This window comes from Dendropsophus ebraccatus, chromosome 9 (genome assembly GCF_027789765.1).
Source record: "Dendropsophus ebraccatus isolate aDenEbr1 chromosome 9, aDenEbr1.pat, whole genome shotgun sequence".
In the NCBI taxonomy this organism is placed as follows: Eukaryota; Metazoa; Chordata; class Amphibia; order Anura; family Hylidae; genus Dendropsophus; species Dendropsophus ebraccatus.
Genome location: NC_091462.1, coordinates 106,568,165 through 106,591,469, shown reverse-complemented (window position 1 = coordinate 106,591,469; position 23,305 = coordinate 106,568,165). Strand labels below are relative to the sequence as shown.

Below are 23,305 nucleotides of genomic sequence, written 5' to 3'. Positions count from 1 at the left end.
CAGGTAGAGAATACAGCGTGCTGTGTGGTGTTACAGGTAGAGAATACAGCGTGCTGTGTGGTGTTACAGGTAGAGAATACAGCATGCTGTGTGGTGTTACAGGTAGAGAATAGAGCGTGCTGTGCGGGTGGGACCACAATGACATGATAAAGTACTGCAAATAATTCAGTAACACAATGAAACTGCAATGTGTGAACACAGCCTAGATGTACTGCAACAGCTTTGGGCAGGGAATAGGCAGGGTGGGGGACAGTGATGAAACAGCTGAGGGAAAGCATTGCATTCTGGAACCTGTAGTACTGAGCACATCTACTCAACCAGGAAATACAGAAACACAAAACAGAACAAAACCCCCCCAAAGAAAATGGATTTTTGGTAGTTTCAAAACTGGGATAGATAGGTTAGGAATGCTATATGCTTCTGCAGAAGTTTCATATTTTTTTACCTCTACCCGGAGTTCCCCTTTAAGCACAGGAATAACCTGAGGGTTCCTCTTGTATCAGGTATAAAGAGCAATGTCTGAACAAACAATGAGACGTCTTCATACTTTAATCTCACATAGAAGAAAGTGTACATACAGACAACGTGGATACAGCAGTAATGGTTTCCCGTATTGTAACTGGGCAGCACAGACATGATTATTGTTTCTTCTCCAAGTGATTTCTAAGATACCCCTGAAGATATATCTTTTTTTTTTTTTTTTTTTTTAATTTGTTAAACATCTTCTACATGCAGGACATGAAATGGCTTCTATCCTGTGTGAGTTCTCTGATGTTTAATAAGATGGGATTTCAAAATAAAACGTTTCCCACACTCAAGGCATAAAAACGGCTTCTATCCTGTGTGAGTTCTCTGATGTGCCACAAGACCTATTTTCTGAACAAAACACTTCCCACATTCAGGACATGAAAACGGCTTCTCTCCTGTGTGAGTTCTCTGATGTTCGGCATGATTTGATTTATGACCAAAACATTTCCCACATTCCGGACATAAAAATGGCTTCTCTTTTGTGTGAGTTTTCATATGAGCAATATGATGTGACTTCTTACCAAAACACTTCCCACATTCCATACATGAAAATGGTTTCTCTCCTGTGTGATTTCTCATATGGGCAACAAGATGTGGTTTCTGACCAAAACACTTCCCACATTCAGGACATAAAAATGGCTTCTTTTCTGTATGAGTTCTCTGATGATTCACAAGAACTGATTTCCGACCAAAACACTGTCCACATTCAGGACATGAAAAGGGCCTCTCTCCCGTGTGAGTTCTCTGATGTTTTAAAAGATCTGTTTGCTGACGAAAACACTTTGCGCATTCAGGACATGAAAATGGCTTCTCTCCTGTGTGAGTTCTCTGATGTGCCACAAGATGTGATTTCAAAATAAAACATTTCCCACACTCTAGGCATAAAAAAGGTTTCTCTCCTGTGTGAGTTCTCTGATGTGTCACAAGATGTGATCTCTTACGAAAACACTTCCCACATTCAGGACATAAATACGGCTTCTCCCCTGTATGAGTTCTCTGATGATCCACAAGATTTGATTTCTGACCAAAACGCTTCCCACATTCAGGACATGAAAATGGCTTCTCTCCTGTGTGAGTTCTCTGATGTCTACCAAGATGTGATTTCTGACCAAAACACTTCCCACATTCAGGACATGAAAATGGCTTCTCTTTTGGGTGAGTTTTCATATGAGCAATACGATGTGATTTCTTACCAAAACACTTCCCACATTTCGGACAAGAAAATGGCTTCTCTCCTGTGTGAGTTCTCTGGTGTTCCCCAAAACTTGAATTTAACAAAAAGGATTTCCCACATTCCGGATATGATATTGGGGTTTCATCTGTGGGAATTTCCTCATGCATGGAAACATCTGATTTCCCACATTCAGTTTTAGGAAAAACTCTGCATCTAGTTCTCTTTTTGCCAATATGTGGCTGATCATCCTTGACTTCATTATAAGAAGAAAAAAGATCATGTCCAGGGGATCCTCCCATCCCATCTTCCCCTGGAAAAAGAAACAACATTTATTCCAAACAAAAACAACTTAATTTTTGAACTTCAATATAAAAAGAAAATCAATAAGCAAAACAATAATATCAACAAATCAAGATAATAGGTTCTCCTTCTCTAGATAAACACAGAAAGTACCAAGTGAAGCCCCATCAGTAACCTACAGTCAGCCAAAATTTTTTTTTAAATATAATATATTTGCACAAATTATTAACACCTTAAGGACCCATGACTTACCGGTACGCTAATAGGTCCAGAGGGTATGTGAAGCCAGATCAGGAGCTGTGCTCCCTTCACAAAGCGTGAGGATCGGCAGCTATCAACAGCCGGGTCCACACTGCCACAGGCAGGCTCTATGTAATTGCAGATAACACTGATCAATGCTGTGCAATGGCATAGCATTGATCACAGTCTGTAATGTAATGCTGGGAATTGATGATTTCTTTATTAAAATTTATATTTAAAAAAAATTATAAAAAGTGATCAATTAGTCCGCTCTACACAAATATTATACTAATAAAAACTAGAGATCAAATTAGACTAGACGTTAAACTCTTATAACGGAATGACTCTTACCATTCTCTGACGCTGATATGGGGTTCTCAGGTAAACTCATGGTTCCGCCATAACTTTCCTGCAATGATTCCACAATACGGACCTGAGAAGAAAAACCAAGTGCATGTCTAAAGGGGAGGAATTTCCCCACAATCCTTTATGAAACCAGGAACAATATGTAGCCCCAACCTAACACAGCCACCACCAGCTATACAAAGCTATAGAGGATTTGCAGAAAGCTATAGAGGATTTGCAGAAACATCAGCAGCTTCATGTACCTGATCACCCAGTGGGATATCTTCCTCCTCCTCCTCCTCCTCCTCTTTACACTCCTGGGGATATACAGGACGGGGACATCTCTCTGCTGGATTTCTACTACTGAATCCATCTATAGGAAATAATCACAGTGACTGAATACATTGTATATATGTGATGATCAGATGATGGGGGATCCAGTAGATCCATTACCCTAGTGTTTCCTCTTACCTGGTGATGTGAGGGGCGGCTGATCCTCCATCATGACGTCCGTATACTGATCCTTGTGTCCTTCTATATACTCCCACTCCTCCATGGAGAAATAGACAGCAGCATCCTGACACCTTATAGGAACCTGACACAGACAATGATACAATTATCCTCCAGACCCCTAACCCCTTGTTGTTACTGTATAATGTCCCAGCATTCCCAGCAGCATTGCTCACCTCTCCAGTCAGGAGCTCAGTCATCCTGGAGGTCAGTGCTAGGATCTTCTGCTCATGTATCAGTGAATGAGGTGGAGGCTCAGTGATGGGGCTCTGGCTGCTGCTCCAGCCTCCTGACCTGTCACCAGGGGGCGCCACACACTCACCAGGCGACTTCTTTACTACTGTGTAATCCTGTGTATGGTGACACTGATCACTTGAGAGAGACTAACAATCCTTCACCTTAAAGGGGTTATCTAGCGCTACAAAAACATGGCCACTTTTCCCCCTTTCTTGTCTCCAGATTGGGTGGGGTTTTGAAACTCAGTTCCATTGAAGTAAATGGAGCTTAATTGCAAACCGCACCTGAACTGGAGACAACAGTAGGGGGAAAGTGACCATGTTTTTGTAGCGCTGGGTAACCCCTTTAAGACTATGTTCACACAATGTCTTTTTTTGACCATTTGAAAGCAAGTAGCTTCTTATCCTGCAGGAGGCGCCAAGGAGGATGGCATGTCTCTTATCTTCATTCTCTGCACCGTTCCCGGGCAGTTAGTCTTGTACTCCTCAGTCCGGTAAGGCTGTTATGAGCACTGCCCAGCCCCCATGGCGCCATTCCATCCATTCTAAGTATTATCAGTGGACGGGGCCGGCCATGGGCTCTGGGGGTGGTAACCAGTAACCAGTGCTCCAAACAGCCTTACAGGACGCAGGATTGCACTTTAAACTGCACAGGAACAGTGCAGAGGATGAAGGTAAGGGACTTAAAAGGGAGCTATCGGCAGGTTAGGTTAGTGTAGATTGGTCTTTCCATTAAAATTTTATGATAGGAAGGGATTTTTATATATTAAAGATATTTATATTTGAATTCCCCTGGCGAAATTCTTTGAGCAATGCCATGACTGCTCATAGGGATCAATGCAGAATGCACCAGATAACATCAAAGGGGTACTCCAGCCGGGAAAAAAAAGCAGCTCTGCAGCCTATTAGTTACCATAGAGTGGCCGCCGTGGCATTAATAGAGATAAAAGTGAGGTCATGTGATCCTCTCACCTCTCCGGTTATCCAGTAGATTATCTGTACAGTGAGGTCTAATATCCTTCCAGCCACGTGGTCTCTGTCCTTGTCCATCCTCGGCCGGTCACAGACGACAACCTCTATATTTTTGTAAAGGAAAAAAAAACTGGATTTTATAGCTAATCATGGAATAAATAAAGATTTAAAAAAACAGCACCACCCTCGTCTTCACATTGTGTGTAGTATTACAACTCGGCTCCCTTCTCATCAGTGCAACTAAGCTGCAATACTGCCCACAGCCTGAGGACAAGAGTGGCGCTGTTTCTGGAAAACAGCAGATGTGTTTTTTTTAGTCTGAATTATCCCTTTTTTGGGAGGCGTATTAACAAAATAATGGAATCCTAGCTTTTTTTATCATTGTTTTATCCCGGTGTTCACTTATTTTAGTAAGGGGGAGAGAAGTGTTTTTATTTGAATAAAAAATATTTTTCACTTGTGTCGTCTTTATTTCTTATAGACTACTATACAGACTTAGTAGTGGAAGCCGTCTAATAGACGAAATCCATTACTAAAGTCGGGGCTTAGTGTTTGCTGGTATAAAATGGCTAACACTAACCCCACATTATTACCCCAGTACCCAATGCCACCAGGGGTACTGGGAAGAGCCGGGTGCCAGTGGTCCCGGAGCGTTAAAATTGGTGCTCCTGGACTGGGCGGCAGCAGGCTGGTAATATTAAGGCTGGGGAGGGCCTAAACCAATGGCTCTTCCCACCCTGGTGTTACCAGGCTGCTGTCGTTTGGTTTTTAAGCCGGCTGGTTATGAAAATAGGGGGGACCTGATGTGTTTTTTTTTTAATTATTTATTTAAAAAAAAAAAAACTCCGCATAGGGTTCCCCCTATTTTCATAACCAGCCGGGTTAAAAACCAAGCAACAGCAGCCTGGTAATACCAGGGTGTTTCTTTCCAACTTATATGTGGCTTACAACGTCCATTACTAAGCTGGGGATTAGTATTAGCCCATAAAATGGCCAATGCCCCTTATTACTTGAGTACCCACCGCTACAAGGGTACTGGGGAGAGCGGCTTATCAAAAATGTCTCTTCCCATCCTGGTTTGATCAGGCTATTATTACTTAAAGGGGAGGCCCAGCGCTCTGGGGGCGGGGCAGTGCTCCAAACAGCCTTACCGGACAGAGTGCAACAATAAACTGAAGGGGAACTGTGCCGAGGATGGAGGTAAGAGACATAGCTTCCTCCTCAGCTCCCCGTGCTCTATAGGGACATATCAGCAGGTAAGAGTCATCTGACCTGCTGATAGTTCCCCTGTAACCTGTATCTGGCTGGTTACTAAATATAAGGGGTCCCCATTTCCCACAATCAGCCAGATACAGGTAAGTTAGTGGGGAGCGGCATTTATATTGGTCCTCCCCAGCCTATAGATTCCGCCTGTTACCACAGACCACCATTTCTGACAGTCCAGGGCCCCTCTGTGCTCAGGACTATGGGCAGTGACTAGTGGATGAGAGCTGTGTCCATGTGTACACCCTCACTGATGGAACATGTGTAGTACAGAGGCTACAGAGGAGCCCAGGAAGTGTCAGGGACATCAGGGTATGAGGGGGAGAGCTGCCCCTACTTCTCCAGGTACTGACCCTATGGAGCTCCAGTCCAGTCCCCTGCAGCTGGCCATCACAACCCTCAGGGTAGAAGAGAGGCTGCTATTGTAGAAAGTAGAATAAGAACCGGCTAGAATGTAGTTGGTAGATGTGGGTCTAAAGGACCTTTGATGACGTCATGCCCATGTGACCAGTCTCATGTGTGGGAGGAGCTATCTTCCCTCTGCTGGTTTCCCGGGCTTTTTATGAGGTAGCAGTTTAGTGAGTGTACAATCAGCAGGAGGGAAAGCCAGGTGGAGTTCACTGTTCCCTATTACAATCGTTACTATGATCGTTTATTCCTTCTGATCCCAGAAAAACAATGAACAATGTGCAATTACACTGAACGATTAGTAAAAAAAATGCAGAACTTGAGCGAACGAATGTGAAGTTACAGCTAACGAGTAGCGAACGATTAACGATAATTTTAGGTTCAGATCTAATGCTGCGTTTACACGGAACGATAATTCGCTTGATTGTACGATTAACAATTTCGAATTAACGATTTTTTTATTATAACGATCAACGTTTAGATGGAACGATATATCGTACGGAAAAATCTTTTGCGATCACTTAAGCCTATCTCGCACATAAGTAAAATCGGTGAATGACTGTTTACATGGAACAATCTGGGAATTTTTTGCGAACGAAGAACGACCATTAAAGAACATGTTCAAAGATCAAAATGAACGTTTTCTCGCTCGTTGTTTGATCGTTCGCTGCGTTTACACCTACGATTATCGATTGAATTTGATCGTTATCGTGATAATTCACACGATAATCGTTCCGTGTAAACGCAGCATCAACGACATACGAACGATTTTTTGATAGTTGCCTGTAATTACACAGAACAATTATCGTTTAAATTCGAACGATTTAAAGATTTTTCGCACGATAATCGTCCCATGTAATAGGGCCCTTACTCTGCTACCGTGTGATCAGTCTTGCTCTGCTGAATCCTCAGTACACTCTTGTACTTTGATATTGCATGGAATAAAGATTGACCATTTTTATTTTTCCTTACAGTACACTGCAACTTAGTCAATATAAATGGCATCAAGAGGTTGCATACATCCAGCAGACGCATTTTGCTATGTATACGGCCATTTTAAAAAGACAAGAGCGAAAAAGTACTCTGTGGAAGCATCTACTAAGATGTGTGAGGCCTACAAAGAATACTTCAGCACGCTTGTTCGTGACCAAGACAAACCATGGGCTCCTCATTTCAGATGTGAGCACTGAAAACTCTTGAAGGTAAGCGGATAAAATAGATTAAAATTTTTATTTAGCAAAATTCTTAAATCAGTTAAAGTTTAAGGGTGCCTTCACACCTACCGGATCTGCAGCGGGTCTCACTTCTGCGGATTCGAAGCGAGAACCGCTGCGGATTCGGTATCAATTCACCCCTATGATAGCACATATTCGCAGCGGGATTAACATCCCGCTGTGAATATGTGATTTAACTCCCTGGTGCCCGCAGCCCCGCCATCGCATCCCCCATTCCCGGTGGTGGCACATCCCCCCCATCCTGGCCACATCCCCCCCATCAGCCCATCTCCGGTCCGCCGCCGCTAGCATACATTAACTGCTCAGCGGCGCCGCTGCAGTGAGGCTCCCGGCTCCGGTCCCGCTCAGCTGATCTGAGCGGGACCGGAGCCAGCAGCCTCACTGCAGCGGGCTGATGGGGGGATGTGACGCCGAGGCTGCGGGCACCAGGGAGTTAAAGCACATATTCACAGCGGGATGTGAATCCCGCTGCGAATATGTGCTATCATAGGGGTGAATTGATACCGGATCCGCAGCGGTTCTCGCTTCGAATCCACAGAAGTGAGATCCGCTGTGGATCCGGTAGGTGTGAAGGCACCCTAAAAGAGCTTTAATTAACACCTTTTCACATGTTGTAGTTAAATATATACAGATATATTTTATTGTTTTTATATATAACAGATTTCAAACTGTGTTAATATCGCACATACCACTAGTCATTAGTGTGAAATAGGCCTAAATAAAATTCTCAATCCAAATTTTTTGTTTGCTTATAGGTTGGTACAAGGGAGAGAAGAGAGCCATGCATTTTGCTGTCCCCAGAATTTAGCGTGAACCGACTGATCGCTCAACAAATTATTACTTCTGCATGGTGGACCCTTCCAAAAGTCGCACTGGCAAAAATGCCATCTATGCCTTCATCTATTGCCCCAGTACCAAACTGCCCTGAACTTTCTGTACCAACACCTCCAGACAGAGCAACACCACCTTCAGAAGAAAGCAGCAGGTCAGACACCCAGGAAGATGTTGAAGATCACGATTTCTCTTCATGTACAAATGAGGAGCGGAAGCCAGACTACCCTAACCAAAAAGACCTCAACGATCTGATCAGAGACCGTGGTCTCACCAAGTCCAACGCTGAACTTCTGACATCAAGGCTCAAGCAATGTAACTTATTAGATGAAAGCGTCACAGTCACAGGTCAGAGGAAGCGTCACTGAGTTTTTTTCTATAATAAAAATTCATAATTTTCATTGCCGTGGTCACAAAAGCGAAGTTTATGATAAATCAGCAATTTTTAATTAGTTTTAGACAAAAGCAATTGGAATATAACATTAAAAAACTGGTAACAAAACTTGTGTTACATAGTGTTATCTTTATTTATCATGATTCACTATAGCATGATATAGAAAAAGGATTTTTTCTTAATGTTCTGATAAAAAAAAAAGTATTTTAAAAACGACTGCACATAAGTAAAATTACATAAAATTAGAAAAAAAACCATAGAAAAATCATGTAACACAATATAGGTGCTAGATGTCGTCTAATAAAGTGCTCAATCTATATGTAAACATAGCCGCAACTTGGTAAACAATGTCTAAGCAATAATCTATACAGACAAGTCCTCAGTAGCGTTAGTGAGTAGTGTGAGTTGCACATTATAGAAGACAGAGCCCAAGTGCTTAAAGTGACTGTACCACCAGGCCCAGGCTGAAGCACTGGAGGCGGGCCGACCCACCCTTAGTGGAAGGAAACCACAGCCCCTCTATGATAGGGCTCCATTGATTCTAATGGAGTCACGTCATGGAGGGGCTGGATTTTCTTCCCACTGGGGGTGGGTCGGCCCACCTCCAGTGCTTCAGCCTGGGCCTGGTGGTACAGTCACTTTAAACAGTTTAGTCTCTTTACTAGGAAACTTCGGTAGACAAGACAATAAACGCTCATCACAGATTCAAGGAACACAGCAAACAATAGATCTGTGTGCATTTCCTTGGATACGGTAGACACAGACGATATATTGACATCAGAATAGATTAGACCTTGGAAGAACGTTACACAGGACAGCAGCCAGACAGCAGACAGCGAAAATCTTTTTCATTCAAATCAACTGATATCAGAAAGTTATATAAATTTGTAGTTTACTTCTATTAAAATATCTCAGGTCTTCCCATACTTACTTATGCAAAAGAACACATGTCCCGACATCAGTGAACTAGAAAGACTTTCCTCCGGGAAGGACCAACCAAGCCAAGGAATGTCTCATATCAAGGAAACCACCCAAGCAAGGTATCCATCCACAGACAGCTGTTTCAGGGTATGTGCCCCTCATCAGTGTGGAGTAGGATTCTGGCTAGTGGGAGCAATGCCTTAAGTGCATGCAAAAGGACGCTGGTTGACCTCAGGGAGATCAACCAAAACACTGCAAAGACACCATGTGATGGTGTCTCTGCAGTGTTCTTTTGCATATTTCATTTCCCATGGGGCAATGTTCTAGAATACACTGACGTCGAGACGTGATGGTGTCTTTACATTGTTTTGGTTGATCTTCCTGAGGTCAACCAGAGTCCTTTCCCATACTTACTAGCTGCTGTATGTCCTGCAGGAAATGTTTTATTTTCAGTCTGACACAGTGCTCTCTGCTGACATCTCTGGAATTCTGTCTCGATTTTCTATGAATCCCTATAGAAAACCTCTTCTGCTCTGGACAGTTCCTGTCTCGATCAGAGATGGAAGCAGAGAGCACTGTGTCAGACTGAAAATAAAATAACATGTTCTGCAGGACATACAGCAGCTGACAATTATGGGAAGACCTGAGATTTTTTAATAGAAGTAAATTATGCTGCGTTTACACAAAGCAATTGTCCCAATTGATCGTTTAACGATTTTGAAGCAACGATTTGGTTTTTATAACGATCAGCTTTTAGACAAATAAATCGTTAGAATAATCGTTAGAAGATTCATTAAAAAATCGTTATTGCGATCGTTTTTAAGATTGCTTAAGCCCATCTTTCACATAGGGTGAATCTTTGAAAGACTGTTTACACGAAGTGATCTGCGAATTTTTGCGAACGACGAACAATGATTTGAGAACATTTTGAAAGATCAAAGTGAACGATTTCTTTCTCGTCGCTTGATCGATTGCTGTGTTTACACGGAACGATTATCGCTCAAATGCGATCGTTATTGCGAAAATTCGAATGATTACACTGGCCAACAAATTTTCAAAAGTTGTTTGGTTGAGAAATAAAATTAGCCATTTCTAAATGATTTTTATGTGCTAAATTCAAATAATCACAAAGAAAAATGTGAATTGGCTCTAGTTTCTATGATATGGCAGAGTTCTCATGTTACGGTTTTGTGAATTGTATAGAATACAGTATAATAGCCGACAGATTTATTACTTCTGCAATTATAAGGAAGCAAGGTTACTCTTCATAAACTTTTGAAATATATTCATAGGAAACTTAGTTCTATCTGAAATCAACTACAATTTACAGGCAGATCCAAGAATTTTTACAAATTAATAATGTTTATTGAACTCTGGGATGTAGGTCCTTATTCAATGGCTTCTCGGTGCATTTACACATGTCTTTTGTGTTCATACATGAGATTGTCTCTGATAACTGTTTAAGGGTGCCTTCACACCTACCGGATCCGCAGCGGGTCTCACTCCTGCGGATTCGTAGCAAGAACCGCTGCGGATGCGGTACCATTCACCCCTATGATAGCACATATTTGCAGCGGGATTGACATCCCGATGTGAATATGTGCTTTAACCCCCCGCTGTCCGCAACCTTGCTGCCGCATCCCCCATCCCCGGCCGCATCAGCCCATCCCCGGCGCATCCCCCCATCCCCGGCCGCATCCTGAAACCCACCGCCACCCGCATCCCCCCATCCCGGCCGCATCCTGCAGCCCACCGCCGAGAGCGTACAGTACCTGCTCGGCGGCGCGGCTGCTGTGAGGCTTACGGCTCTGGTCCCACTCAGCTGATTTGAGCGGGACCGGAGCCGGCAGCCTCACTGCAGCCTCGCTGCCGAGCAGGTACTGTATGCTCTCGGCGGCGGGCTGCGGCCGGGGATGGGGGGATGCGGGCTGCAGGATGCGGCCGGGGATGGGGGGATGCGGGCTGCTGGATGCGGCCAGGGATGGGAGGATGGGGGGATGCGGCTGGGGATGGGGGATGCGGGCTGCTGGATGCGGCCGGGATAGGCTGATGCGGTCGGGGATGGGGGATGCGGACAGCGGGGGGTTAAAGCACATATTCACAGCGGGATGTCAATCCTGCTACGAGTATGTGCTATCATAGGGGTGAATTGATACTGGATCCGCAGCTGATCTCGCTGCGAATCCGCAGAAGTGAGGTCTGCTGCGGATCCGGTAGGTGTGAAGGCACCCTTACAGTAATCTGCAAGCATTGATGGGTTCCATTAAGGCTAGGTTCACACTGCGTTTTTGCAATCCGTTTTTTGCAAAAAATGGATGAGAAAAACTAATGCATTTGTGTGCATCTGTTTTTCCATTGACTTCCATTGTAAAAAAAAAAATGGATCAATGGAAGTCAATGGAAAAACGGATGCACACAAATGCATCCCTTTTTTCATCAGTTTTTTTTGCAAAAAACGTATGAAAAAAACGGATTGCAAAAACGCAGTGTGAACCTAGCCTTACCCGGATACCTTTTTTCCATATTTTTCATTATAATGGTGCGTTTACACAGACAGATTTATCTGACAGATCTTTGAAGCCAAAACCAGGAACAGACTATAAATAGGGAACAGGTCATAAAGGAAAGACTGAGATTTCACCTCTTTTTAAATCCATTCCTGGCTTTGGCTTCAAAGATCTGTCAGATAAATCTGTCTTTGTAAACGCACCATAAGATGATGCAATATACCAGTTGATGATGCAATACTGATGATGCAAACTTTTCCCAGTATTGTATCACAGGCTGTGAGAAGTATAGAAAGTATGTCTATATCTTGAAAATTAGGAGCCAATTTCAAAATTAAAATTTTTGATCTCAGCACCCCAAAATTAGTTAAGATCAACTGTTTTCATGTCAGAAACTTTTTGGCTGTTGACCAGTGTAAATGTTCCGTGTAAACGCAGCATTACAAATCTATATAACTTTCTGACACCTGTTGATTTGAAAGAAAAAGATTTTCGCTGGGCAACCCCTTTAGGGTGCCTTCACACCTAGCGTAAATTACGCTGTGAGTATGTCAGATCACTTTCACTACATACATGCAGCGGTCTGAACGACCGCTGCGTGTATGTGATTCAGCCCCCGCCCGGCTTCTACTCCGTTCCCACTCCGCTGTATACATTACCTCTCCTCGCTGCACGGGTCCCGGAGTACTGCTCTCCTGCCCGGCCAATCAGTGGCTGCAGCAGGGCAACACACTGATTGGCCGGGCGGGAGAGCAGGATGCCGGGACCCCGTGCAGCGAGGAGAGGTAATGTATACAGAGCGGAGCAGGAGCCGGGCGGCAGCTGAAGGGGTTAAGGGGCCAGCATAATTACATACACGCAGCGGTTGTTCAGTGAAAGTGATCTGCCAGGACCTAGCCGACTCGCAGCGTAATTTACTATGGGAGTCGCTAGGTGTGAAGGTACCCTTAGGGTACATTCACACTTGCCGGATCCGCAGCTAATTTTCTGCTGCGGATCCGCAGCAGATTTCATTTAAATAACTGAACACAGCATCAAATCTGCACCATCGGATCTGCTGCAAATCTGCTGCGGATCCTGTAGGTGTGAACGCACCCTTAGGGGACAAACACACTTGCCGGATCCGCAGCGAGTCCCGGCCCTATTGTTTCAATGTTAGACAAAATCGAGTTTGTCCCCAGCCTGCCCCGTTAACCCCTCGGCCGCCGAAAGCATATACTTTACCTGATCCCGGCTCCGGCTTGCTTCGGCGGGTCCCGGAGTCTTCAGCAAGCCGGAGCCGGGATCAGGTACAGTATACGCTCGCTCCAGTGCCCGCCCGCCTAGTCCAGTGCCGCCCGCCCGCCTCCGGGAACCGCCGAAGCCGGGATCAGGTAAAGTATATGCTCCGTAATGGGGCGGGATGTGCAGTGAGCAGGAACTCCTCCTCATGAGCCGATAACCTTAGGGTGGTATTACACGGAACATGTTGCTGTAATATCGCCATCTAGATTACTCCTTAGGGTGCCTTCACACCTACCGACTCGCAGCATTAATAACGCTGCGAGTCGGGTAGGTCCTGGCAGATCACTGTCAGTACATACACGCAGAGGTCGGAACGACCGCTGCGTGTATGTAAATCTGCCGGCCGCTTAACCCCTTCTGATGCCGGCCGCCTCCCGCTCCGCTCTGTATACATTACCTGTCCTCGCTCCACGGGGTCCCGGCGTCCTGCTCGGCCAATCAGTGGCTGCGGCAGGGCAACACACTGATTGGCCGGGCGTGAGAGCAGGACGCCGGGACCCCGTGGAGCGAGGACAGGTAATGTATACAGAGCGGAGCGGGAGGCGGCCGGCATCAGAAGGGGTTAAGCGGCCGGCAGATTTACATACACGCAGCGGTCGTTCAGACCTCTGCGTGTATGTACTGACAGTAATCTACCAGGACCTAGCCGACTCGCAGCGTTATTAACGCTGCGAGTCGGTAGGTGTGAAGGCACCCTTAAAGAGGTTGTCCAACATTTTTTTTCTTATTGGAAATGTGAATACTATGTAATCTGTCCCTTCCCCTGAGTGGTTTTCTCTCACCTTTTTTCCCCTCTGTCCCGTGCCGCCTTCTCTGTTGCTGCTTTTTGGGTTTGTGTTTGTGTACATAAAGAACTTCCAGGTCACAGGGGTCAGCAGTGACATCACAGCTCTGCAAGCCTGTAGCTCCACCCACTCTACCCATAGGCAGAGAAATGTCTGTATTATTACTCTGGTGGTCAGTGTCTGCCAGTTACTTATGTTATCAAATCAACTAGTTTTTTAACTCTTTTATCTGTTGTAGGACTACAAACCCCAGCCCACATGTACATGATAGGAGTTGTAGTCCTGGATTACATATGCACTGCAGTAGCCATCCTACAGGTGGGGGGGTTCTATGAGGCAGCATTCGGTTACCTCAGCAAGAAATAGATAGAATGGTGACTGCCATAAAGTCTCCTCTCTCCTCTCCATATTACAGACAGCAGTAACACTGAGCAAAGCCTGTGCAGGGGAGCAGTTACCCATAGCAACCAATCAGATTGCTTCTTTCATTTTTAAAAAGGCCTTGGAAAATGAAACCTAGAATCTGACTGGTTGCTATGGGCAACTGCTTCCCTGTTCCCCTTTATTTACTGTTTATAGCTCTAACCTATGCTGCAGTGCTGTACAGAGATGCTGTCCTTACTGCTGCAGTTTCTTCTGGGCTCAGATGTTAGGGGTGGGGCTAAAAAAAATAACCCCGCCCACCGGATAATTCACTGGCAGGAACAGGAAACAGAAAGGGAACAGACATCACAGGAGTGGTCATGTGACTGAGCCTGAGAACACAGTAAGCGCTCTAAATAAAAAATAGAAGTGTATGTAGAATATGCAGCACTCACAGAGCTCAACGCAATGCTAGTTTATTGAAAACCCCCCTCAGTAATGCTTCACATTCATCTCAAGGGGACAGAGTCTGTCTATTGTGGTCTATGTCCATGAGTCTTGCTATAAAGCAGGGATTGGGAACCTTCGGCCCTCCAGCTGTTTCAAAACTACTATCCCCACCATGCATGGACAGCCGAAGCTAAAGCTTCGGCTGTCTAGGCATGATGGGAATTGTAGTTTTGCAACAGCTGGAGGGTCGAAGGTTCCTCATCCCTGCTATAAAGCATGTCACTAAATGCTGTTAAAGGGGTTGTCCAGTGAAAATGTTTTTCTTTCAAATCAATAGGTTTTAGAGAGTTATATAGATCTGTAATTTACTTCTATTAAAAAATCTCAAGTCTTCCCATACTTATTAGCTCCTAGATGTCCTGCAGGAAATGTTTTATTTTCTGCTCTCTGCTGACATCTCTGGCCGAGACAGGAACTGTCCACAGCAGGAAAGCTTGTGTATACCAGGGCTGGAACAATAGTCAATGTCCCCTATATGTATACATCTATATGTCTTTAGGGGATGTGATCTGTAGTATTTAGCATAGGAATAACCTAAGGGTTCCTCTTGTATCAGGTATAAAGAACAATGTTTGAACAAACAATGAGAAGTCTTCATACTTTAATCTCACATAGAAGAAAGTGTACATACAGACAACGTGGATACAGCAGTAATGGTTTCACGTATTGTAACTGGGCAGCACAGACTCGTGTCTCTCCAGGCCTCATATAAATATCAGACCTTTCCTACAATCTAACCATTGACGTGACTTCTCTTCTAAGCAAGTTCTCTGGATTTCTGGTTAAAACCTTTAAAAAATAATTCACATGATTATTGTTTCTTCTCCAGGTGATTTCTAAGATACCCCTGAAGATATATCTTTTTTTTTTTTTTTTTTATTTGTTAAACACCTTCCACATTCAAGACATGAAATGGCTTCTATCCTGTGTGAGTTCTCTGATGTTTAATAAGATGGGATTTCAAAATAAAACGTTTCCCACACTCCAGGCATAAAAACGGCTTCTCTCCTGTGTGAGTTCTCTGATGTGCCACAAGACCTGTTTTCTGAACAAAACACTTCCCACATTCAGGACATGAAAACGGTTTCTCTCCTGTGTGAGTTCTCTGATGTTTTACAAGATCTGATTTATGACAAAAACACTTTGCACATTCAGGACATGAAAATGGTTTCTCTCCTGTGTGAGTTCTCTGATGTTCCACGAGACTTATTTTCTGACCAAAACACTTCCCACATTCAGGACATAAAAATGGTTTCTCTCCTGTATGGGTTCTCTGATGTCTCACAAGATCTGATTTATGACTAAAACACTTGGCACATTCAGGACATGAAAATGACTTCTCTCCTGTATGAGTTCTCTGATGTCTCACAAGATTTGATGTCTTACCAAAACGTTTCCCACATTCCGGACATGGAAACGGTTTCTCTCCTGTGTGAATTCTCTGATGGTTAACAAGATCTGATCTCTGAGCAAAGCACTTTGCACATTCAGGACATGGAAATGGTTTCTCTCCTGTGTGGGTTCTCTGATGGTTAATAAGATGCGATTTCAGAATAAAACATTTCCCACATTCCGGACATGAAAACGGCTTCTCTCCTGTGTGAATTTTCATATGAGTAATAAGATGTGATTTATGACCGAAACACTTTGCACATTCCGGACATGAAAATGGGTTCTCTCCTGTGTGAGTTCTTAGATGTTCCACAAGACTTATTTTCTGACCAAAACACTTCCCACATTCAGAACATATAAATGGCTTCTCTCCTGTGTGAGTTCTCTGATGGTTAACAAGATGTGATTTCAGAATAAAACATTTTCCACACTCCAGGCATGAAAATGGCTTCTCTCCTGTATGAGTTCTCTTATGTGCCACAAGATGTGATGTCTTACGAAAACACTTCCCGCATTCAGGACATAAAAATGGCTTCTCTCCCGTGTGAGTTCTCTGATGTTTCACAAGATCTGTTTTCTGACCAAAACACTTTGCGCATTCAGGACATGAAAATGGCTTCTCTCCTGTGTGAGTTCTCTGATGTGCCACAAGATGTGATTTCACAATAAAACATTTCCCACACTCTAGGCATAAAAATGTTTTCTCTCCTGTGTGAGTTCTCTGATGTGTCACAAGATGTGATGTCTTACGAAAACACTTCCCACATTCCGGACATGAAAATGGCTTCTCTCCTGTATGAGTTCTCTGATGCTTCATAAGATCTGATTTCTGACCAAAACACTTCTCACATTCAGGACATGAAAACGGCTTCTTTCCTGTGTGAGTTCTCTGATGTTCTGTAAGATTTGATTTCTGACCAAAACACTTCCCACATTCTGAACATAAAAACGGCTTCTCTCCAGTGTGAGTTCTTATATGAGTAATAAGATTTGATTTCTGACCAAAACACTTCCGACATTCAGGACATGAAAAAGGTTTCTCCCCTGTGTGGGTTCTCTGATGTTTCACAAGATCTGATTTCTGACCAAAACACTTCCCACATTCAGGACATGAAAATGGCTTTTCTCCTGTGTGAGTTCTCTGGTGTTCCCCAAGACTTGAATTTAGTATAAAGGATTTCCCACATTCTGGATATGACATTGGCCTTTCATCTGTGTGAATTTCTTCATGCACGGAAACATCTGATTTCTTTTCAAAATGTTTCCCACATCCAATTTTAGAAAAAGCTCTGCGTCCAATCTGTGACTGATCATCCTTTACTTCATTAGAAGAAGAAAAAAGATCATGTCCAGGGGATCCTCCCATCCCATCTTCACCTGGAAAAAACAACAACATTTATTTCATTTTTGAACTTAAATATAAAAATAAATCAATAAGCAAAACACAATAATATCAACAAATCAAGATAATAGATTTCTCTAGATAAACACAGAAAGTACCAAGTGAAACCACATCAGTACCTGCAGTCAGCCATATAAACACCAACAAATAACAGCTACCAAAATGGTTTCCATTAAAGAGAAGCTGAGGCCAATTTAAAAGGAAAAACTAAAAATTTTTTACATTTTTACAACATAACAATTCACATCAATATAAAACAGAAGTAAAAAAATAATTTGGAAGTCTATTGCATATTAACAAGGCGCCAATTTAAATTTTTTTATTTTTGTTCTTTCCTCCTCGCCTTCCAAGAGCTCTAGCGCTTTGATTTTTCTATCTACGGGGCCATGTAAGGGCTTGTTTTTTCAGGAACAAATAAAGGTTCCTTTTAATCTACCATAACATCTATGATAGAACCCCAAAAATATTATTTATGAAAATAGAAATTGGTGAAATTAGGAAAAAAAAATTCTATTTTGTAACTTTTGGGGAGTTCCTGTGTCTATACAATGCATTTTATGGTAAAAGTGACATGATACCATTATTCTGTTATTCTATAGGTCAGTCCAAACACAATGATATGCAAAGTTACACAGATTTTTTTAATGTTTTTTTTTTTTTTCCCTGAAAGCTTTTTTTTTTTTTTAATATTACAAATAATTATTAAAACTGCCCTATTGTGACTCTTATAACGATTTTATTTTTTCACTTTTGGGGTGTCATTTTTTGCGCCATGATCTTTAGTTTTTATTAAAGGGGTTGGCCACTTTATAGTAAAATTGCTCAGTGTACAGTATTAGTAAGTGTACTCACTGTATATACTGACAGCAGCTCCCTGTGTACTCACTGTATATACTGACAGCAGCTCCCTGTGTACCTCATAGAGCTAATATCAGACTCCTCTCCTCCAGGCTGGGCTGCCCTGTTCTGTGGTGTTTTGGTCCATCACTGAGCCTGTATATGTCTATGGAGAACACAGTGGACAGGGCATGGTCACATGCTCCTCCATGTCAGCCATTTTGTGGACTGAAACAAAACAGAGCAGGGCAGCCCAGCCTGGTGAAGGGAAGTCTGATTTTAGCTCTATGAGGTACACAGGAGCTGCTGTCAGTATATACAGTGAGTACACAGGGAGCTGCTGTCAGTATATACAGTGAGTACACTTACTAATACTTTGTACTGACCTATTTTACTAAAAGTGGCCAACCCCTTTAATAACCATAGTTGTGTAGATCAGACGTTTTGATCACTTTCTACAAATTTTTTTATATACAGGGTGGCCCAAAAGTAGGTGGACAGTACGTGTAATAGGGTTATGAAGGGGGAGCTTTATCCAACATGGTGTAAAGTGAAACTGGCTCAGTTGCCCCTAGCAACCAATCAGATTCCACCTTTCATTTTCCAAAGAGTCTGTGAGGATCACAGGTGGAATGAAAGGTGGAATCTGATTGGTTGCTAGGGGCAACTGAGACAGTTTCACTTTACACCATGTTGGATAAAGCTCCCCCATCATAACCCTATTACGCATACTGTCCACCTACTTTTGGACCACCCTTTATACATAATGTAACAAAAAATTTGCAATCCTGGTATTTTTTTCCCTCTCTTTTACGTTTACGGGATCACTATTGTTATATTTTAATAGATCGGATAATTACGCTCGGTATAATATATAATATGTTTATTTCTTTAATTATTTTTACATGTTTTATTTGTATAATGGGATGGGAGGTAATTTAAATTTTTATTGGGAAAGGGCTTTGGGGTATTTAAAAAAATTTTTTACTGTTTATTTTTGACACTTTTTCAGTCGCCCTGGGGGACTATTATATGAAATCTTTAGATTGCCATAGTAATCAGTGTTCTGCACGGAGGTAAGGAGAACTCCGGTGATCAGAGAAAGCGATCAGGACCCCCACAATCACACTCCTGGGGTCCCAATTGGTAAGTGACAGGAGCTGCTCCTGTCACTTACACTTAAGCGCCGCAATCGCTGCATCCTGTCATTATTAGCGAGGGCCCGGGTGCTGATAGCTCCTGAGCTCACTTCATAGCGGTATGGGCAGTCTGGATGTACCTGTACACCCTAGGTCATCTCGGGGTTATAAAGTAATAAAGTAAACATAAAAGCATTTATTAACCCCTTAAGCACCCATGACGTACTGGTACGCCAATAGGTCCGACGGCTCTGTGAAGCGAGCTCAGGAGCTGAGGACGAGCAAGCACAGAGCGCGAGGACCGGCTGCCCGCTATTAACCTTGGCATTTAAAACAGTGACAGGACCCCCGCAGTGTGACTGGGGGTTCCTATCGGTCTAAATGGCTGCTGGATTTCTACTACTGGATCCATCTATAGGATATAATCACAGTGACTGAATACATTGTATATATGTGATGATCAGATGATGGGGGATCCAGTAGATCCATTACCCTAGTGTTTCCTCTTACCTGGTGATGTGAGGGGCGGCTGATCCTCCATCAGGACGTCCGTATACTGATCCTTGTGTCCTTCTATATACTGCCACTCCTCCATGGAGAAATAAACAGCAGCATCCTGACACCTTATAGGAACCTGACACAGACAATGATACAATTATCCTCCAGACCCCTCACCCCTTGGTGTTACTATAATGTCCCAGCATTCCCAGCAGCATTGCTTACCTCTCCAGTCAGGAGCTCAGTCATCCTGGAGGTCAGTGCTAGGATCTTCTGCTCATGTATCAGTGAATGAGGTGGAGGCTCAGTGATGGGGCTCTGGCTGCTGCTCCAGTCTCCTGACCTGTCACCAGGGGGCGCCACACACTCACCAGGCGACTTCTTCACTACTGTGTAATCCTGTGTATGGTGACACTGATCACTACAGAGAGACTAACAATTCTTGACATTAAGAAACATCTGTTTCATTTTTGTTTTTTTCCTCCTTATGTTTACCCCATGGCTCTGCTGCCTATTTTGGCCTTAAAGGGTATGTGTCATCAAAAAAACGACTTGTTGTTTAAATAATTTTTTTATGTTAAACATTTTTCTCGAGAATTTTTTTTTTCTTCAAATTTTCCATTTCTCTCTCTATATTACAAAATAATCCTGATATCTTGCAGTTTTCATTCTCACCACTGGGGCTAGAACTAAGCTGAGACTTCCTGTTGTGTCTGTGGTAATAAGAGGAGGCTGATGTAAAGTGATCTGTGCAGCATTGCAGCGTCATGTGACACCAGTAGATAGCGGAGACAATAGCAGCTCCCTGTGGAATGATCTCTTCACAGGTCACAGAGCGAGCTCAGTAATGTTTCACAATCATCTCAAGGGGACAGACTCTGTCTATTGTTGTCTACGTCCATGAGGCTTGCTGGAAAGCACGTCACTAAATGCTGTTCAAAACATCTTAGGCAAGTTGGCCGCCCCCATAACAATGTACAAAAAGGGGAATAAAAAGACTAAGGTCAGAAAATAAAAACAGAATAAAAGAACAAATTTTTGTATCTGATTCTAATCAGTAAAAGAAAATCTAGGTGACACATTCCCTTTAATGACCAGCCGTGCGGCAGTGTCAGTACAGTAGCGCAAACTTTTAAACTGTTTACGAGCTCCCAATATCATAATTAATCATTATGCTGGGAGCTTCCAGGCCCAGTCTGCAGAACACCATCCGTGTACAGATGGAATTATACGGACGTGTGAATGACCCCTTACAGGATGCAGGATTACACCTCAAACTGCTCAGGAACGGTGCAGAGGATGAAGGTAAGAGACTTAATAGGGAGCTATCAGCAGGTTAGATGAGTGTAGATCGGTCTTGCCTATATATATTTTATCATTGGATGGGATTTTATATATATTAAAAACTGATTTTTGATTTTTTTATTTTTTACACCTATTTCTCTCGGGAAATTCTAGAAGCTATGCAATGATTAGGGAGCAATGTGGAATCGACCAAGTAACATTAAAGGGGTACTCCAGCAAAAAAAATTCTTTCAAATCAACTGGTGCCTTACATTTGTAATTTACTACTATCAAAAAATCTTGTCTTCCAGTACTTATCAGCTGCTGTATGTTCTACAGGAAGTGGTATGTTCTTTCCAGTGTGACACATTGCTCTCTGCTGCCACCTCTGTCCATGTCAGGAACTGTCCAGAGCAGCAGCAAATCCTCATAGAAAACCTTTCCTGCTCTCAAGACTGGAAAGAATACACTACTTCCTGAAGGACATACAGCAGCTGATAAGTACTGGAGGACCAGAGATATTTTTTGTAGAAGAACATTACAAATCTTTGGTACTTTTTGGCACCACTTGATTTGAATTTTTAATTTTTTTTTGCTGGAATACTCCTTTAATGAAACACAGTGGTGGCCATGGCGTTAATAGAGATAAAATTGAGGTCATGTGATCCTCTCACCTCTCCGGTTATCCAGTAGATTATCTGTACAGTGAGGTCTAATATCCTTCCAGCCACGTGGTCTCTGTCCTTCTCCATCCTGGGCTGATCACTGATGAGAAACTCTATATTCTTGGGGGGAAAAAAACAGGATTTTATAGCTGAACATTGAATCATCCAAGATTAGAAAAACATGGCTGCTTGTGCCCTCACATAAAAAATCCAGTGCAGGCAGAGGGGGAACAATAATAAAAAAAAATGTATACTTACCTGTCCCCATGCCCCTGCATTGCCGCATCATCACTTCCAGACCCCCACCATCCTCCAGCTCTCCCTCCTGCAGCATCATGGCCTGGCTGATGTATTGCCCCCTTAGCAACTCAGTTACTGGGGCTGGACACAGCTGCAGTCACTCACTGGCTTATCCATCAGCCGGACGGGGACAGGTAAGTATATATTATCCTTATTATGTTCCTCCCACCCTCTGCCTGCACAGGATTTATATTTTGATGGATTTCTCCTTTAAACTTTTCTTTCTTACTTACATGTGGCTTACAGCGTCCATTACTAAGATGGGGATTAGTATTAGCCCATAAAATGGCCAATGTAACCCCCTTATTACTCCACAAGGGTACTGGGGAGAGTGGATTATCAAAAATGTCTCTTCCCATCCTGGTTTGGTCAGGCTATTATTACTTAAAGGGGGCGGGGGGGTGCACCAAACAGCCTTACTGGACAGAGCGCTACAATAAACTGCAGGGGAACGGTGCCAAGGATGGAGGTAAGAGACATAGCTTCCTCCTCAGCGCCCCGTGCTCTATAGGGACATATCGGCAGGTTAGAGTCCTGACCTGCTGATAGTTCCCCTTTAAGCTGTATCTGTCTGGTTATCAAATATATAAGGGGTCCCCATTTCCCACAATTAGCCAGATACAGGTAAGTTAGTGGGGAGCGGCAGTTATATTGGTCCTCCCCAGCCTAAAAATTCTGTCAGATCTGTTGGTGTAATAGGGCCCTAAGTCAGTCCGAACACAACAATAGTCATGTTACTTCGCTTTTCTAATGTTTTTATTTTTTTTGTTTATGAAAGATTTTTTTTGCCAATAATTATTATTAAAATGTCCCTATTCTGACTCTTAAAAGAGACCTGTCACCCCGGCTGCTGGGGTGATATGAAAAGTATATTTTCTGAATCGCCTGACCCACCCGAACGTCCCTCTGCGTCTCACTCCTCTCTGGGAGCCCAGGATAGGGAGATACGGAGAACTGGTAGACTGAGCTGGGTAAAGGAGTC

The 23,305-nt window shown here is 43.3% G+C and overlaps 1 protein-coding gene across 2 annotated transcripts; it reads right to left on the bottom strand.

Moving 5' to 3' along the window:
- Positions 1 to 53: 53 nt before the first annotated feature.
- On the bottom strand, positions 54 to 22,775 carry LOC138801413 (zinc finger protein 585A-like). Of its 2 annotated transcripts, XM_069984208.1 has the most exons (7): positions 5,922 to 6,027; positions 4,306 to 4,409; positions 3,274 to 3,447; positions 3,059 to 3,182; positions 2,851 to 2,960; positions 2,594 to 2,675; positions 54 to 2,012 (listed from the first exon to the last, which is right to left on the bottom strand). In XM_069984208.1, exons 2-7 carry the CDS (start codon positions 4,381 to 4,383, stop codon positions 835 to 837), a joined length of 1,746 nt encoding a protein of 581 aa, XP_069840309.1. In that variant the 5' UTR covers positions 4,384 to 4,409; positions 5,922 to 6,027; the 3' UTR covers positions 54 to 834. The 2 variants fall into 2 exon arrangements, with proteins under 2 accessions (XP_069840309.1, XP_069840310.1); XM_069984209.1 differs by lacking the exons at positions 2,594 to 2,675; positions 2,851 to 2,960; positions 3,059 to 3,182; ... (1 more) ...; positions 4,306 to 4,409; positions 5,922 to 6,027 and adding exons at positions 15,749 to 17,575; positions 20,087 to 20,210; positions 20,300 to 20,473; positions 22,033 to 22,143; positions 22,557 to 22,775 and having other exon boundaries at positions 54 to 1,613.
- Positions 22,776 to 23,305: the final 530 nt, after the last annotated feature.